This window comes from Lampris incognitus, chromosome 1 (genome assembly GCF_029633865.1).
Source record: "Lampris incognitus isolate fLamInc1 chromosome 1, fLamInc1.hap2, whole genome shotgun sequence".
Lineage (NCBI taxonomy): Eukaryota > Metazoa > Chordata > Actinopteri > Lampriformes > Lampridae > Lampris > Lampris incognitus.
The window spans coordinates 57,122,861-57,141,492 of NC_079211.1; the positions used below are offsets into that span (position 1 = coordinate 57,122,861).

The 18,632-nt window shown below is 41.3% G+C and overlaps 1 protein-coding gene across 2 annotated transcripts in view; it reads right to left on the bottom strand.

Moving 5' to 3' along the window:
• Window positions 1–18,632, bottom strand: part of csnk1a1 (casein kinase 1, alpha 1) — a 122,439-nt gene that overhangs the window by 23,636 nt on the left and 80,171 nt on the right. For both annotated transcript variants that reach the window (XM_056297919.1, XM_056297849.1), the window contains exons 5-6: window positions 10,430–10,569; window positions 1,710–1,788 (exon numbers count right to left, since the gene is read on the bottom strand). In XM_056297919.1, coding sequence (XP_056153894.1) covers window positions 1,710–1,788; window positions 10,430–10,569 — 219 coding nt within the window. The remainder of the gene's footprint in view (window positions 1–1,709; window positions 1,789–10,429; window positions 10,570–18,632) is intronic.

Consider the following 18,632-nt stretch of genomic DNA (forward strand, 5'->3'; position numbering starts at 1 on the left):
GCATGAAACCATACTGCTGCTCGCTTCTATTACTCTTTCCCATATCTTCATGCTGTGGCTGATCAACTCTATACCTCTGTAGTTACTACAGCTTTGCATATCATCCTTATTCTTGAAAATCGGTACCAGTACGCTTCTCCACTCCTTGGGCATCCTCTCACTTTCCAAGACTGTGTTAAACAATCTATAGTTAAAAACCTCACTGCCATCTCTCCTAAACACCTCCATACCTCCACAGGTATGCCATCTGAACCAACAGCCTTTCCACTCTTCGTCCTCTTCATAGCTGCCCTCACTTCCTCATTGCTAATCCACTGCACTTCCTGATTCACTATCCCCACATCATCCAACCACCTCTTTCATTTTCTTCATTCATCAGCCCCTCAAAGTACTTCTTCCACTTTCTCAGCACACTCTTCTCGCTTGTCAGCCAATTTCCATCATTATCCTTCATCCCCTAAACCTGCTTCACATCCTTCCCAGCTCGCCCCCTCTGTCTAGCCAATTGGTACAAGTCCTTTTCTCCTTCCTTAAGTGTCTGGCCTGTCATACAACTTGCCAGGCGCCTTTTCCTTTGCCACCTTTCTCTTTAGCTTATGCCGCATCTCCTTGTAATCATATCTACTTTCTTCATCTCTCTGACTTTCTCACCTCGTCTTCTCCAACCTCTTCCTCCATATTCTTTCCTGTACTTCCCCAATCCACCACCAAGTCTTGTCTTCCTTCCTCTGTCCAGATGACACACCAATGTCTTCTCAGCTGTCCCCCTCACTATTTCTTCAGTAGTTGGGGGCAGCCATCCGGCAACTCTTCACTCTACCACCCAGCGCCTGTCTTAACTCCTCCCTGAACTCCACACGACAGTCTTCCTTCTTCAACTTCCACCATTTGATCCTTGGCTCTGCCTTCACTCTCTTCCTCTTCTTGGTTTCCAAAGTCATCCAACAGACCATCATTTGATGCTCACTTGCAACGTTTCTACATTAAGATGGTAATAAGAATTCTGTACATGTTACTGTAGAGTAGTGGTACTCACTACTTTTTTTTAGGAGAGCCAGTTATGAGTAAGACCATTCCTCAAAGAGCCACAGAGATTGCAGATATAACTCGGGTGTTTTTTTTTTATCATCACTCAACATATTTACCATCTTTGTGTATGTTTAAAAAAAATATAGTAACATGCTTTCCATCCCTACATCTCTTTTTATTTTCAATATATAATTACATTGCATTATTAAAATATATAATACTTGTTTGTGAGTTTGTAAGGCTGGGAGTGGAACCCACCTTATGTGTGCATGTACATATGCAATTATACATAAGCATTATCAACATGAAAAAAAAAGTTTCGCAAATACAAAGCTACACACAGGCTATACGTCTACCCACGATCCCACGCTGTTACGTAGCCTACATTATTTGACGTATCTTCAGTATGCTTCCATCTGCTGGATAATTCATTTCAATGTGCTAAAACGACACAAACGGAACCCATAGAAGTAAGTTATAGCTATGTTCTTATTGTTATCAGTGGATCTATATGAGGCGCAAAACAAAGTCTCACAAGCCGCATGCGGCTCGCGTGCCGCGTAAAGAGCAACACTGCTGTAGAGATATTAATATCGGAATAAACAATTGTTTGTTCATTACAACATTTCTAAAGCTTAAAGAAAGGATAGAAATGTGACAACTGAATAACTGGAACTTACCTTTAATCCTTGCCACGGTAGGCTGGTTCTGTTGAAGTACATCAGCACATAGCCTAGTGACTCCATGTCATCACGACGACTAGAAAAACAACACAACATCAGCTGTGGGAGAACGAGGCAAGCAGACCGAGGAACTTAAGGTGCAATCAGAATGGATGAAACCATAATGCCCTGGATACTTTGATAAATCATCGACAACTACTATTAAATTATATTTCCGTTTTCTTAAGGCTTTAAAGCTTTGTCCACAGGAAGTTCGGGGTCCACGACCTCCACCATAAAGCGGGTGAGTAAAATGATACAGCTGATTGGCATGATGGCAAATACTATAAAACTAAGACCTGGGTTGCAAAAAAAGGAATCCTTCCATTCATCCATTCATCATCCAAACCGCTTATCCTGCTCTCAGGGTCACGGGCATGCTGGAGCCTATCCCAGCAGTCATTGGGCGGCAGGCGGGGAGACACCCTGGACAGGTCGCCAGTCCGTCACAGGGCCCACATGAAAATTCATTTCATATAAGTACATTGTAAAGGACTCTAGTATGTTCTGTTAAAGACAAAGGTACTGTTGAAATAACAGGGTGGAGAACAGAGAAAGCCATATTTTGCCATCCTTTACATTAGCGCTGAAACGTTTTGTCAAATATGTATTTATGCATGCTCATTAATCCAGGTAATCCAGGTAAAGAGGAACGACCATCCCTGAACCGGGGGGGGGGGGGGTTTAAAGAGTACATCTGTTGCCATTTTACAATGCTGTGATTGCACAGCCTCTGAATAGTACACATGGTCATTGACACTGTAGTTATTGGTCACACCCATATTTGCATATGAAACTGGTCATTGGTTTGGGTCGTTATGCCACTGTATTGTTTATAAGGGTGGGGACACCTGCAGTCACTGTATTGTTTATAAGGGTGGGGACACCTGCAGTCGCTGTATTGTTTATAAGGGTGGGACACCTGCAGTCACTGTATTGTTTATAAGGGTGGGGACCCCTGCAGTCACTGTATTATTTATAAGAGTGGGGACACCTGCAGTTCGTTTAGACTGAAGACGTCACTTAGACGATGAAACGTATCTGTCAATAAACATTGTATCCAGATAAACTGATTCAACCTTCTTTGGTTTTGTCAAATAATCGATTAGTTGAGTTACACAAATTCAAGCAATTACAAGTTTGGTAGTCAATTAATCATATGAGTAAGTCATCAAGTAAAAATACCAAACATTTGTTTGTTGAAGTTTTGTAAATGCTATGATTTGCTTACACTCCTCTGATTCAGAGCCAGAATCAACATTATTGGACAAGTATGCCTATCCACACGAGGAATTTGACTTCGGTAGCTCCTAGCACTTGCACACATCGCTCACACAAAAATAAACAATAAAAGAAGAAATAAATGGAACATCAACAGGACATTGGAAGAAAGCATGTATGCACAACAGGTATGTTGCTACTACACAGAGTCTTGTTAGGGTTGTGTAATCAACAACCTATGCCTATATATTATGCCATATTGCTTATATGCTATACTGTGCATACACTATACCATACACCATACCACAACTCCACAACCCTTCATGCCCACATATAAGGCTATATACTCCCTCTATATTACACTATATTATCCTATGTACCCGAAACCACACTACTTATTTACCTACCGTCCACCTCACAGCTCCATACTATATTAAATATCTAGGTTAAAACCATAAAATTAACATACTATATTAAATACCTAGGTTAAAACCATAACAATAACTTACTTTATTAAATACCTAGCTTAAAATCATAACAATAACATACTATACTAAATACCTACATTAAAACCATAACAATAACATACTATATTAAATACCTAGCTTAAAACCATAACAATAACATACTATATTAAATACCTAGCTTAAAACCATAACAATAACATACTATATTAAATACCTAGCTTAAAACCATAACAATATCATACTATATCAAATACCTAGCTTAAAACCATAACAATAACATACTATATTAAATACCTAGCTTAAAACCATAACAATAACATACTATATTAAATACCTATCTTAAAACCATAACAATAACATACTATATTAAATACCTAGCTTAAAACCATAACAATAACTTACCATATTAAATACCTAGCTTAAAACCATAACAATAACATACTATATTAAATACCTAGGTTAAAACCATAACAATAACATACTATATTAAATACCTAGCTTAAAACCATAACAATAACATACTATATTATATACCTAGCTTAAATCCACAACAATAACAGCAATAATGTAACCAGTATACAGCAGCTGAATGTGTATTTGCAATTGTACATTTGTGCTGCACATGTGGTAAAGAGGTGGTGCATGTTGTAGATATGTAGGTGAGACATCTTGCCCAGAGGGGGCTGGTTACAAAGTGCCATATTTACATATATTGATTGACATTTGATTTTATTTGACATAGTGATTGGTAACATTATGAAATATTTGAGGTTTTTATTTGGCTGTTGGTCAGACTAGAATGACCAAGGCTGTCATTTTGACGGTTTTGGATTTTCAAAGCTTAACAACTTTTTTTTGGGGGGGGGGGGAGGGGGCAGACCTGCCGCTCCCTCAATGCTCCTAAAATTGCACATATTTATTGGGATTAAAATGAGTTTTAGATTAACTGTACCAAAACAGTTATGACGGGATCTACCTAAAATGACGATGAGCTCGTAATTTGCGCGTGATGGTGTGCGTCATGTCAGTATTTATGACGTGTGTTGGCGGCGTCGTGTCGGTATTTATGACGTGTGTTGGTGGCGTCATGTCAGTTATTCATGACGTGTGTTGGTGGCATCATGTCAGTATTTATGACATGTGTTGGTTGCATCATGTCAGTATTTATGACATGTGTTGGTTGCTTCATGTCAGTATTTATGACGTGTGTTGGTGGCGTCATGTCAGTTATTTATGATGTGTGTTGGTGGCGTCACGTCAGTTATTTATGACGTGTGTTGGTGGCGTCATGTCAGTATTTATGACGTGTGTTGGTGGCGTCATGTCAGTTATTTATGACGTGTGTTGGTCGCTTCATGTCAGTATTTATGATGTGTTGGTCGCGTCATGTCAGTATTTACGACGTGTGTTGGTCGCATCATTTCCTTCGTGAAGTTCGTTGCTCTGTTCTACAAACACATTAGCGCCCTCCAGTGGAGACAAATAGTCCAAATTTGATTTGGGATTATTGCCAACATGTCTGGTTACAGACAGCGTTACAGACACACCATGACTACCACCAAGGTGGTGCAGTACTTACTGGCAATAGTATTAAAGCTGTTAAAATGTTAATTTTGGTGTCAGTTTCATAACAGACACACTAACATATGTTATGCATTAATATCTCAACTGGGTATTTAACCTGACAGAATATAGAGTTTAAAAACTGGCGGTCATTTTGACCCGCGGTCATTTTAGGTAGGAGTGAAGGCCCGGTCGTTCTAGCGTTAGGACATCCGTTTGGCCTGGCATCCTGTGTTAACAGGACGGCTGATTTAACCTGCCAGTCCTCATCGATATAGTTGCATGTAACTGTCACGTAGCTCTCCGCTGTGAGCGCCGTCCACTAGTCGGTCATAAGAGCCACAGACTTAGTGCTAGCAAGTTGTGTTTTAAGCTCTTGTTTTTTCTCTGCAAAACGGGTTTCAATTGGACGGGTAATAGTCAGTCTTGATGGGATCTGGTATTTAGGCTTGATATAGCCCAGCAGCTCTTGAAAGAAAACCCTCGCCACACACCACGCTGATGGGCAAAATGTCTTCCTCCACTATTGAACAGATTCTCTGAGTTACCTCCTCAGACCGCCGTGCATCACATCTCCTCCCTGCTAACATAGGGGCCACCGTTTGTTGTTCTCCATCACCCGGTGCTTGTGGATGTTTGCTTTGCAAGTGGTATTGCATTGTGCTTGTAGTACTGCTATATTTCAGTACTGCATTGAATTGTTTACAAATAACCTCGTCGTCCTTTTGGTTGAAATGGTCCCAGTACTTCTTTTTGCTCGCTTCATTTTGCTCGAGCCCAGCGAAATATGATTGTAGGCATGTGTGGCTGGTTGCACGTGTCGACATGCCCACATGAGTTGGTTGATATGTATAGCCTATTTTTCTTTTACTATGCAGCAAACTATATATATGTATGTGTATATATATATATATATATGTATATATATATGTATATATATGTATATATATATATTTTACCGTTCAACTGATGGTATTAACTGGTCAAAATTGTTATTATCGGTTAACGGTTAAACAGTTAATTATGAACATCCCAAGAACTGACCATTAAAAACCATTAAGAATCTCAGTCCTATTACTCTCTAGCCATAGCATTTATCACATCGACTTACTTACACGTGTATTAACACTGTACTACCTCAATGTAGGAACTGTGAGGTTGACAAGCTTATCTTTACATTACTACCACTCTGGGCTAAGTAATCCCTGCACACAGCTTCTCCTACCATTCCTCTGCCAGTGACACGACCCGCACAGTACTTCATGGTTTACATTTGAACAGAGTAATGCTGCAGTGAGAGTTTTGCCATGCAGTGGTAATACTCCTGTGATATAGCTGTACATGTGTTGGTATATGGCGTAGACACTAGAGGGCAGCAGAGAATTTACATACTGTAAAGCAGACTACTTTCACTGGAGACTCGTTCATTATTTGTATCTCCTACTTTCCTCACACGAAAGAGAGTTTTTTGTTGTCTATGCTAGCAAAGTGGTGTAGCGCCCCAGCCGTTGCCTGCCACACACACTATGGCAGGCCATACGGTGGCCAGGCCTTGGTGGCTTGCTGTGTTAGAATGTTTACAAGAAATTACTGATAGAGCAGCAATAAAGATCAGTGGTTGAATCCCATTGTATTCATGTATTGTACTGGATTACAGTGTTCAAGTCAACACTTTATATTAATTTATTTGTGTTTTTCAGCAGAGGGTGTTGAATGCCAGCCTATTTTAACCCAACTGACTGCTGGGATAGGCTCCAGCATCCCTGCGACCCTGAGAGCAGGATAAGCGGTTCGGATAATGGATGGATGTAGGCAATTCATCATGTGAAGTCTTAATGTCAAAATTCAATACTGGCTTTAATGAGCCTTATAAAGTTCTTAATTAGCAGTTTGTTGTGCATGTGGCGATATGGACCATTACAAATGTAAAACGTCCATGTAAAGGACTGTATAGGTATTTCACATCTACAAACCCCAATTCCAACGAAGTTGAGACGTTGTTTAAAACGTGAATAAAAACAGAATACAATGATTTGCAAATCCTTTTCCACCTATATTCAATTGAATACACTACAAAGACAAGATATTTAATGTTCAAACTGATAAACTTTATTGTTTTTTGCAAATATTCACTCATTTTGAATTTGATGCCTGCAACACATTCCAAAGAAGCTGGGACAGGGGCAACAAAAGACTGGGAAAGTTGAGGAATGCTCAAAAAACACCTGTTTGGAACATTCCACAGGTGAACAGGCTAATTGGAAACAGGTGAGTGTCATGATTGGGTATAAAAGGAGCATCCCCGAAAGGCTCAGTCGTTCACAAGCAAGGATGGGGCGAGGGTCACCACTTTGGGAACAACTGCGTGAGCAAATAGTCCCAACAGTTTAAGAACAACATTTCTCAACGTACAATTGCAAGGAATTTAGGGATTTCATCATTTCCAGTCCATAATATCATCACAAGATTCAGAGAATCCGGAGAAATCTCTGCACGTAAGCGGCAAGGCCCAAAACCAACACTGAATGCCCGTGACCTTCGACCCCTCAGGCGGCACTGCATTAAAAAACGACATCACTGTGTAAAGGATATTACCACGTGGGCTCAGGAACACTTGGGAAAACCATCGTCAGTTAACACAGTTCGTCGCTACATCTACAAGTGCAAGTTAAAACTCTACCATGCAAAGCCAAAGCCAGATATCAACACCACCCAGAAATGCCATCGGCTTCTCTGGGCCCGAGCTCATCTGAGATGGACTGACGCAAAGTGGACAAGTGTGCTGTGGTCTGACGAGTCCACATTTCACATTGTTTTTGGAAATCATGGACGTCGTGTCCTCCGGGCTAAAGAGGAAAAGGACCATCCAGATTGTTCTCAGCGCGAAGTCCAAAAGCCAGCATCTGTGATGGTATGGGGGTGTGTTAGTGCCCATGGCATCATGGGTAACTTACACATCTGTGAAGGCACCATTAATGCTGAAAGGTACATACAGGTTTTGGAGCAACATATGCTGCCATCCAAGCGACGTCTTTTTCAGGGACGTCCTTGCTTATTTCAGCAAGACAATGCCAAGCCACATTCTGCACGTGTTACAACAGCGGGGCTTCGTAGTAAAAGAGTGCGGGTACTGGACTGGCCTGCCTGCAGTCCAGACTGTCTCCCATTGAAAATGCGTGGCGCATTATGAAGCGCAAAATACGACAACGAAGACCCTGGACTGTTGAGCAACTGAAGTCGTACATCAAGCAAGAATGGGAAAGAATTCCACCTACAAAGCTTCAACAAGTAGTGTCCTCAGTTCCCAAATGCTTATTGAGTGTTGTTAAAAGGAAAGGTGGTGTAACACAGTGGTGAACATGCCCCTGTCCCAGCTTCTTTGGAACGTGTTGGCAAGCATCAAATTCAAGATGAGTGAATATTTGCAAAAAAACAATAAAGTTTATCAGTTTGAACATTAAATATCTTGTCTTTGTAGTGTATTCAATTGAATATAGGTGGAAAAGGATTTGCAAATCGTTGTATTGTTTTTATTTACGTTTTACACAACATCCCAACTTCATTGGAATTGGGGTTTGTATTTTAAAACCGGCCATGTTCTGTTTAGGGAAATGAAATAAAAGGAATGAATGGAAGTAGCTTATGAATGGAGTGGGATGAGGAACTGCTGACACCAGTAAAAATACATGAGGCTTATATTTCTGAGCAGCACAGAATTTATAATTTCACTCTGAGCTTGAGCTGGTGTCGGGCCTGCATCAATCTACAAATAAAACTAATGAAAATGTATTATTGTGTCATTTTTAATCAACAAACTGCCAGAAGATAAAACAATTTTAAATTTAAGCAAAAAATTAGGCTCCAGCATCCTGAGACCCTAATTAGGATAAGCAGCTTGGATAATGGATGGATGGAAAACCTAGTATATGGTTGGACGACATATGGTCAATGTCCAAAATTGTGGCCAGTTTGTTACCGGGGTAGTCAGTGGTAGTGTCTGTAAAGTGAATTTCTGAATATTAAATGATCATCTGCAGTTTTCTGTAGTGGGCCCAGTAATATGTGTTGTTAAAGTGTACTGAGGTAGCATATCACATGACATGACATGGTTAAGCGACGTTTGAGCAAAAAAGAGAGGTTATAGATGCAGTTGCAAGAACAAGACTTTCCAGACATCTCCTGTGGATGTTTAATTTGAAAGAACTTAATTGTAATTATAAGTATTTTATTTGTTAACTCTCAGCGGATGTCTCTCGTTTTTCATCTGTTTCAATCTGCGGATGTCTCTCGTTTTTCACCTGTTTCTATCTGCGGATGTCTCTCATTTTTCACCTGTTTCTATCTGTTAACTTTCCCTCCTCTTTCATCTGTTTCTATCTGCGGATGTCTCTCGTTTTTCATCTGTTTCTATCTGCGGATGTCTCTCGTTTTTCACCTGTTTCTATGTGCGGACGTCTCTCATTTTTCACCTGTTTCTATCTGTGGATGTCTCCTGTTTTTCACCCGTTTCCATCTGCGGATGTCTCTCGTTTTTCATCTGTTTCTATCTGCGGATGTCTCTTGTTTTTCATCTGTTTCTATCTGCGGATATCTCTCATTTTTCACCTGTTTCTATCTGTTAACTTTCCCTCCTCTTTCATCTGTTTCTATCTGTTAACTTTCCCTCCTCTTTCATCTGTTTCTATCTGCGGATGTCTCTCGTTTTTCACCTGTTTCTATCTGCGGATGTCTCCCGTTTTTCACCTGTTTCTATTTGCGGATGTCTCTCATTTTTCACCTGTTTCTATCTGTGGATGTCTCCTGTTTTTCACCTGTTTCTATCTGCGGACGTCTCTCGTTTTTCACCTGTTTCTATCTGCTGATGTCTCTTGTTTTTCTAAGACTCACTCTGTGCTGACAGGCGAATGCGCAAAGAATGGGTCACGACTGCTGATAGCACCATGACCTGCACATCACTTGCAACTGCTATCTGTCCCATCTCATGGTCTGATTCAAAGACAAAATATTACAATTTTAATTTTAAATAATAATATTGTAATTCTGTTACAGCACAAACACGCCCATAAAGTTTTACAGCTGTGTGCAATTTGCCCTTGTTTTGTGTCTGATTGCAATTATTATAAATGAATCAATTACACTAAAATGAACTGAACAAAGAGTAGAAACTGAGCTTGATGAACAAAAAGTTCAAAAAGCGGCAAATTCTACACACAGAATAGAAATTTTTTTATCTAAAACTGTTAATCAAGTGACAGGAAGTCTATCATTATTTGAATGTTAACAATTTCACACAATCTCACTTGTAGTAAGAACACTTTATGGATCTTGAAGTCATCAAACATGGGGAAAAAATTGTTGCTACCATCTATTGTGCTCTTAACTGTATGTTATAAAATTAAATAGTTAAGTATGTGTTCATTTACATACCTTTGTTCGATGCCCAAATGTGCATTGATGGAGGCGTAGCGTGCTGTGCCCGTCAAATTCTTGTCTTCTCTGTAAGGGATGTGCTGCCGCGTTCGGTTGTCTCGGTATTTCTTGGCCAAACCAAAGTCAATAAGGAACAACTGAAAGTAAGGAAGAGACAAATTGCTTTCTGTCAGTGGACTCATCACAGAAAATGCTCAACATTCTGTTACTTCAATCTTCTTCACAAACTGTTCAGAGAAACAAGTTCACATATCAATTTACCACAAGGAGAAAAAAAAAAGGATAGAAGGATACCTTGTCTTTGTCTGTTATAGACCCCAGTCTGCAATAAAGTTTCGAGTTGAGTTATGCCCCACCACCAACCCTTCCACCCACAAGCTACAAACTAAGCCTTGGAACAGGGACCCCGTGCTGCTGTTTTTTTCTTCTGCAGGTAGTTAATGACATTTTCCTGTTGTTCCAGTTATTCAAGTCTCCGATCAGAGAGGTTGTAGACCTGGAATAGCAGGTGAATGTCATTAGCTAGCTAGTAAAATAGATCAACAATCAGTATTGGGGATCTCTGAGAAGCAGATTGATAACCATTGGTTTGCCTATGACACCCGCCCCCCCCTCCATGAACACTGCACATTTCCTTGTCTGGCCTAAATTAGTCATGACATTCTGCCACATTAACATCTCCCATAAAGCTAATAAATATCTCCCCAGTCATGTTAAGGAAATGATGGCAGCCATTGCAGTGGCGAGCAACACCAACACAAATCACCATAAAAGCACTTAAAACAAAAGCAAAACAAACAGGGACGCTGGAGCCTATCCCAGCAGTCATTGGGCGGCAGGCGGGGAGACATTCTGGACGGGTGGCAGGCGGGGAGACACCCTGGACAGGCCCCGAATGCAGGGTTTTTCCTGCATTCAAAGGCGGCAGCCTTTCTCAAATTGTGTGTTGCCTCTGTCTGCATGGCAAAACAATTTTTGTGCTCACAGACCTTACATAAAGACTATTGTTGCACTTCGTGAAATACCGTCATTTGTGATTGCAATGGTGGCATCAATTCGTCCCAAAATGCACTGCTTAAGAACTGCAGAAGAAGAATGAGCTACAATCAACTTTGCCTAGGACCATACATCATAGCAACATTGGATGGCTGTGAGCCAACAGGAATCTTGTTTTCTTCCACACCCAAGCACATATATTTCAACACAAGTTTCCTAATCACATCCTGTCAGTCTAATGTTTTCACTTTGAAGATATTGCTAGCAGACTCACATGCTTTTCAAAAGCGTTTGATGGATGATGAGGTGGACAAGAAGTGGAAAGACAGTGCAACAGCATGTAATCTGATTAGCAATACTCAAGCCTATCGGTGGTTTAAGTGCACAATTCATGTTACTAGCAAGACGTGGTGAACGTCAGGTCTGAAACTGAAGGCGCAGGCTTAGTGCAAGCTGAGCAAGGGGAGAAGGTTACTGCTGTTGGAAGAGTCAAGATGAGGAGCCAAGGCAGGGGTGTTACTCATCAGGTGTTACCCTGTTAAAGGTTGTTTTTTTTTAGGGAGTTGTTCCTTGTGAGGGTGTCGTGTTGCTGTAAAGCCCCTTGAGGCAGATTTGTAATATTGGACAATACAAATCAAACTGACTTGACTCATGGCGCTATTGCCACATTCACAGTATACTGACACAGATAAATGTAAAAGCTGAGCTGCCAGGTATTATGAGTGATTTAACCCAGAACTATTAAATGGCGTTGGTGGTTTGGACCCTCAGTGGCTGGAGGCTTTCAGCAGGCTCAGGCACACAGAAGACAGCATAATCGTTCACTACATACCAATTTGTTAACACTGTTTAACTGTAGTTGTTCACTTGGATTTTTTTGTTCAATTAAAATAAAATTTTCACTACACAATTGTAATTTTGTTCAATTATATATCACCCCTCCACACATCCATCCCCTGCAAACAACAGCCGATGTTTAAATAAAAATTGAAACTTTAATCCCGCCATAGGGATGGGTATCGAAACCCAGTATTAAATGCGCATGGGTGCTAAGTTATCAAAGACCGTTTTGATAAGCGCCCATGTCAACAGTTCTGCTATCGGTATTGGAGAAATTAAGAAAATAATTTCCCTATTTATTTAGGCTACATAAACGTTATCTTGCACCTTTTATCTCATCAACTCTGTTTCTAGTTTGCAATAAGACTAAGACATTTGTCTATGATGCATTTTCGCTATTTCCAATCCAGGAGGGACATCTCTTACTCGGAGCCTGTCATACGTGTGAGATAAGGGGCGGGGCCAGCGCTCCCTGCCTCTATCACACACACACACACACATTTAGGGTGGTCACTCGGGGTACAGTATGACTGTCCTTCTCAGGAGGATGACTGCGTGGGACAGCTTTTTACTTTGAGTGGCTGATGCGCCTGCAGCCACCACAAAGTCCTCTGGAGGGGGTGGCCAGAGTCCAATGGCATGGAGAACCAAGAAGATTGGGGACCACCCTCTATTTCAGCCTTCATCCGCCTTCAGTGCCGTTGTGACCTGGAGACATAGTCCACCAGTTCCACCGTTAAGGTCTTTGTTGGATCGTGCTTCGCCTGGAACCTCCCCCTTGACCAATCCGCTTTGGGTGACCCTACCAGGAGCCAAGCTCCAGACGACACATCTCTTGGGATCATTAGTACACGGAAGCTTCTCCACCACGGCAAGGTGGTGGGAGAAGACCCAGACACACAGAGCCTGCTCTTAGTGACAATGACGGAGAGGACTAAATGTTCAACAGTTAGTGATACTTCAATAGAGTCCATGCTGACGATGCTTGTTGCCACAAGTGCAACAAGTCTTTTGCATGTAAGGGCGGAAACACAAGCAATCTTTCCAAAGATATAGTGAAAGTGCATCAAATAGAGGCACAGAAATGCAGTTTGACTGCCTAGCTCGTAGCTCATCTCTCGTTGGCCATCCATCTCAGGTATGTTAAGTATGCTAGCAGCCTAGCGCTCACACAGTTAACTACATTATACAAACATGGCTTCTGAATAAGAGTAACACTGTCCAGACACAAGAAAATAAAGCCAAGTTAATTCTGTTCTTAACTTGCATCAATTATTCTCTTAAAAATAATAAAAAGAACCAATAAGAGTACTGTTAAAAGTACCCGACTGATAAACAGTATTGGTAAGAGCAGTAACACCGGTAAAATCTAAATGATACCCATCCCTAAACAGTGGCAACCAACCGTATTTCAGACAAACAACTGTGGTGAAACTTCTCTTCCTTGCACAGATTACTTTGCCTTAATACAACAACGGAGGAGAAGATGATTAAAGTGTCTGGTTTTTCCTGACACATCAACACGCTCCAACAGCAGACAGGAGCAGGCGGTTTCGCTGCTTCTACTGTGTTTGCAACCTGGCTGTCACTCAACTGACTGCTGTAGTGTTCATCTCCCTGAGATTAGACTGGCTGCTTACACTCTACCAGCCTCACTATTATCGCGGAGTACAGCACAAAACGTCTTCTGACTGACTTTTTTAAAAAACATTTTAGGTCAAGTCGTGTTCATTCTTTTCTCTTCTCTCTCTCTTTTTTTTGTGAATCAATTTTATTGATTGGTTGTTCCATGACAAGTTAACGTATCAAATGAGACATTTGACCAGTGACACCATTAACAGAAATACAATGGCTGTTATGGCTAAAGAGAGCCGTACAAGAGAAGATCCAGCACAAGTCATAATCCAAAGAAAGGGAAGCCACGGAGGCAAACAAAGACAGCAATCATATTTCAGGATCGTCAAACAAAGTAATATAATTCCACAAATTATCCCAGACTGGTTATTTATTATGGTGTCTTTCAGTCATCCTTATGGACAGGTATGGACAGGGAAATATGCATTTTCAAACCATTTTGGACCATTATCATTACAGTATTCATAAAAACACAACACAAGTTGTTTTTCACAGTACATTCACACATTAACAAGAACAAAAGCCAAACAAACATGCTAACTGATGAAGTAAGTGCTACGTCCTGAAGTAATCCTTCATATTTTTGTGAGTGATCTCACTGAGCACCATACAAAACAACACTGGCGACACAAAACTTGTAGTGAATGGATCTGAACTGCAGTTTTCTCATCCTCCCATAGCCATGACAATGTAATAATGTTTAGCTGCTTACCAAGGTTTCTGTTGGACTGGACATCTGTACACAGCTCACTTTCCCCATAACCACTAGTCAGCTGACAGTTACTGCAGCGAGTCCATTCCTCTCTCACTATCATTCATTCATCATCAGCCACTTCTCCGGGGTCGGGTCATGGTGGCAGCAAGCTAAGTAGGGCACTCCAGACGTCCCTCTCCCCAGCAATGTCCTCCAGCTCCTTCTGGGGGATTCCAAGGCCTTCCCAGGCCAGACTGGACATGTAGTCCCTCAAGCCAGTTCTGGGTCTACCCCGGGGTCTCCTCCCAGTCGGCTGTGTCCGGTAAACCTTCAAAGGAAGGCGCCCAGGAGGCATCCTAATCAGATGCCCGAATCACCTCAACTGGCTCCTTTCGACACGAAGGAGCAGCGGCTCTACTCCAAGCACCCTCCGTATGTCCGAGCTCCTCACTCTAAGGCTGAGCCCAGACACCCTACAGAGGAAACTCATTTCAGCCACTTGTATCTGTGACCTCACCCTTTCGGTCACTACCCAAAGCTCATGACCATAGGTGAGGGTTGGAATGAACATTGACTGGTAAATTGAGAGATTTGCCTTCCAGCTTAGCTCCCTCTTCACCACAACAGTCTGGTACAATGTCCGCATTACTGCTGATGCTGCACCAATTTGCCTGTCAATCTACCGCTCCATCCTACCCTCACTCGTGAACAACACCCTGAGATACCTGAACTCGTTCACTTGAGGCAACAACTCACCCCCTACGCGGAGGGAGCAATTCACCATTTTCCAGTAGAGAACCATGGTCTCAGACTTGGAGGTGCTGACCCTCACTATCATTCCTCTCACATAGTAATTGTTTTCTCTGTGAGTTAACACTTTTCAGACTTACTACTTTTTGCTACTACTTGTGTTACAGTTTTCTTTGTATTTCAGTTTCACACACTTGTGCTACTATTTTTGAGCTTATCATCTGTGACAGACATAATTCTTGGCTGTTTGACAGATTTTCTCCTTGGCTGATTTCTGCAGTAAAGACGCCGGGAGATGCTAAGAACTCATTTTCACTCATTATAATTTTATTTCCTCTGTGGCAGCAAAATGGCAGCCTTCAGAAACTCCTGCAGGTTAAATTGGACTAATGAAAACTTTCAGTGCCATCTGACTCTGAAAGACTCACTATAAACGGACTAAAAACCCTCACTAGCCTAGCAACATTAAAACTACAAACAATCCATCATGCCAACACTGTAAATACCATAATTACTCTGGTACTCTCTCCATTCAAAAAGAATATCTGCTGTAATGAACGAACACGTAATTGTGTAGTCCTGAAATACAGTGCTGCTTGAAAGTATGTGAACCCCTTGAGCAGTTTAGATTTTTCTGTTGTTTTACCATGATTTTCTTATTCTATCATCACCAGTTTTTATGTATGAAATGTCAGATATATGTTTATCAGTTGCATGTACTTGTTTAGTGGGACTTGTTTAAGTAGCCCAAAAACTACATGAAACATGGAATTAGTGTATGTGCAAAAGTAAGTGAACCCCCAGCTGCATCTGTTAAGGCGAGCAGGTAACAGACTTGGGTGAAACACATTTGGGTGCTTAATTAATCATTTAAGCAGACCAATGAAATGAGACATCCTTGGGAAAGGGTTTGGCCTGCACTAATTAAAAGACAGAGGAAACCAACCAAACCACTGTGGTCCCATACAAATCAACAATGCCAAGAGCAAAGGTGATATCCGAGGACATGAAGAAGAGGGTAGTGACAGCCCATCAGTTTGGGGAGGGATATAAGACCATCTCCAAAAGATTCCAGCTCCATCCATCCACTGTAAGACATATAATTTACAAATGGAGGGCCTTCAACATGACAGCAACTCTGCCTAGAAGTGGACGCCCATCAAAACTATCACCCAGAAGCACCAGAAAAATAATACATCAGGTAAAGGCCAACCCACACATCACCTCTAGAGAGTTGCAGACCTCTCTGGTAGCATCTGGGACAAATGTGCATGCGTCTACAATCAGACGAAAATTGAATAGCCATGACATTCATGGGAGGGTTGCTAGAAGGAAGCCTCTGCTCTCAAAAAAGAACAAAGCTGCCCGTTTCAACTTTGCCAGAGAGCACTTGGACAAACCAGAGGCCTTCTGGAAGTCCATTCTCTGGACAGACGAGTCCAAAATAGAATTATTTGGTCACAATCAAAACCAACATGTTTGGAGAAAAGCCAACACTGCATATGAAGAAAAGAACCTCCTCCCAACAGTGAAGCATGGTGGTGGAAATGTGAAGGTCTGGGGCTGCTTTTCTGCTTCTGGACCTGGACGACTCCATATTATCCAAGGAACCATGAATTCTCCGGCATATCAACAAATTCTTGACCAGAATCTCCTGCCATCAGTCAGGGAGTTGAAGCTGGGACGAAAATGGATTATGCAACAAGACAATTACCCAAAGCATTCCAGCAAAACTACAAAGGAATGGCTTCAGAGAAAGAGGATTCGTACTCTGGATAGGCCCAGTCAAAGTCCGGATCTTAATCCAATTGAATTGTTGTGGCGAGACCTGAAGAAGTTGGTACATACCAGATGTCCCTCCGACCTCTCTCAACTGGCTGAGTTCTGCAAGGAGGAGTGGGCAAAAAGCCCCATAAGCAGATGCGAGAGACTGGTTAGTGGTTACAAAAGACGTTTGGTTGAAGTAATGGCTGCAAAAGGAGGAGCCACAAGCTACTAATACAAGGGTTCACATACTTTTGCACATGTTAAATTTTCAGTTTTTGTGAAATAAACCACCTTTGTTGAATTAAATAATGAAAATATATCTCTTTTTGTGTGTGTGTCCATTATTTGGAAGGTGTGCTTTACAAATTGGGATTTGGATGTATGTGTAATAAGCTTATTTCAATGTTTTTTACAAAAACAGTGACCATGTCTGGAGGGTTCACAAACTTTCAAGCAGCACTGTATAAGAAAACCCCCACATTTTTAAACCTTTCAAAAAAAAAGAAAAAAGAAAAGTCTTATATTAGGGCCAATATGGTATCCTTACTCTCCAGAGCATAGAGAACTCTCAGCATATTTTTTTTCCTTTCATTCGGTTTAGGTGTTGTGCGGGCTTTCATACACAACACAAATGCACCTCCGCGCTCTGAAACCCATGATTACCAATGGCCAAGGCGGCTTTTCACTGAGACGAGCAAAGCACGGGTGCAGCATGCCCAAACTTTGCCCTGCGCCCAAAGTTGGAGTGCACTGTGACTAATACCAGGAGGAGAAAGTAGCTGCAGAGCTGGCACTGAAGAAGCGAGTGTATACTGTGCGCTCCTGCAGTTGAGTACAAGACCGAAGCATGGTGTCAAAAACAATTAATTTGTGGTCAGAGATAAAAATCATGCATGGAAAGAGTTCAAGGTCAGAGCGAGGGTAAAAACAAGGTCCAGAGTGGGACGATGGTCATGTGCAGAGCTGGACACATGTTGAACGAGGTTGGAAGAGTTCGTAATATTTAAAAAGTTGGCTGTAAAAGAATCTGAGAGGTCGTCCATGTACACATTAAAATCACCAGCCGTAATAACTATTATATTTGAGAACCACTTCAGTTAACAGTTCAGAGAGTTAATTTAAAAAAAATAATTGTTTGGGTAGTTGGTAGACAACCAAGCACCATACTGGGATTTCAAAATCAATTTTAAAAGAAAGTAATTCAAAGCTATTGAAAGTACCTCATGTAATCTGATTACAAATAAAACTACTCTTAAAAACAACTGCAATACTCCCACCATGACCAGTGAGCCAAGGGAGATTGAGGGTCTGGTAACTGGGAGGACAGAGCTCTATTAGAAGGCAGCAGTCCCTGACTTTAAGCAAGGTCTTGGTTAAAAGTAAGCAATCCAGATTATGAGATCAAATGACATTGTTAAGAATAAAAGCATTGTTTAACAGAGATCCTACGTTACACAACACAAACACTGTTGGAGTGAAAGGCTTGACTGAGAGTGAACTCTTGATGGAGATCACAGA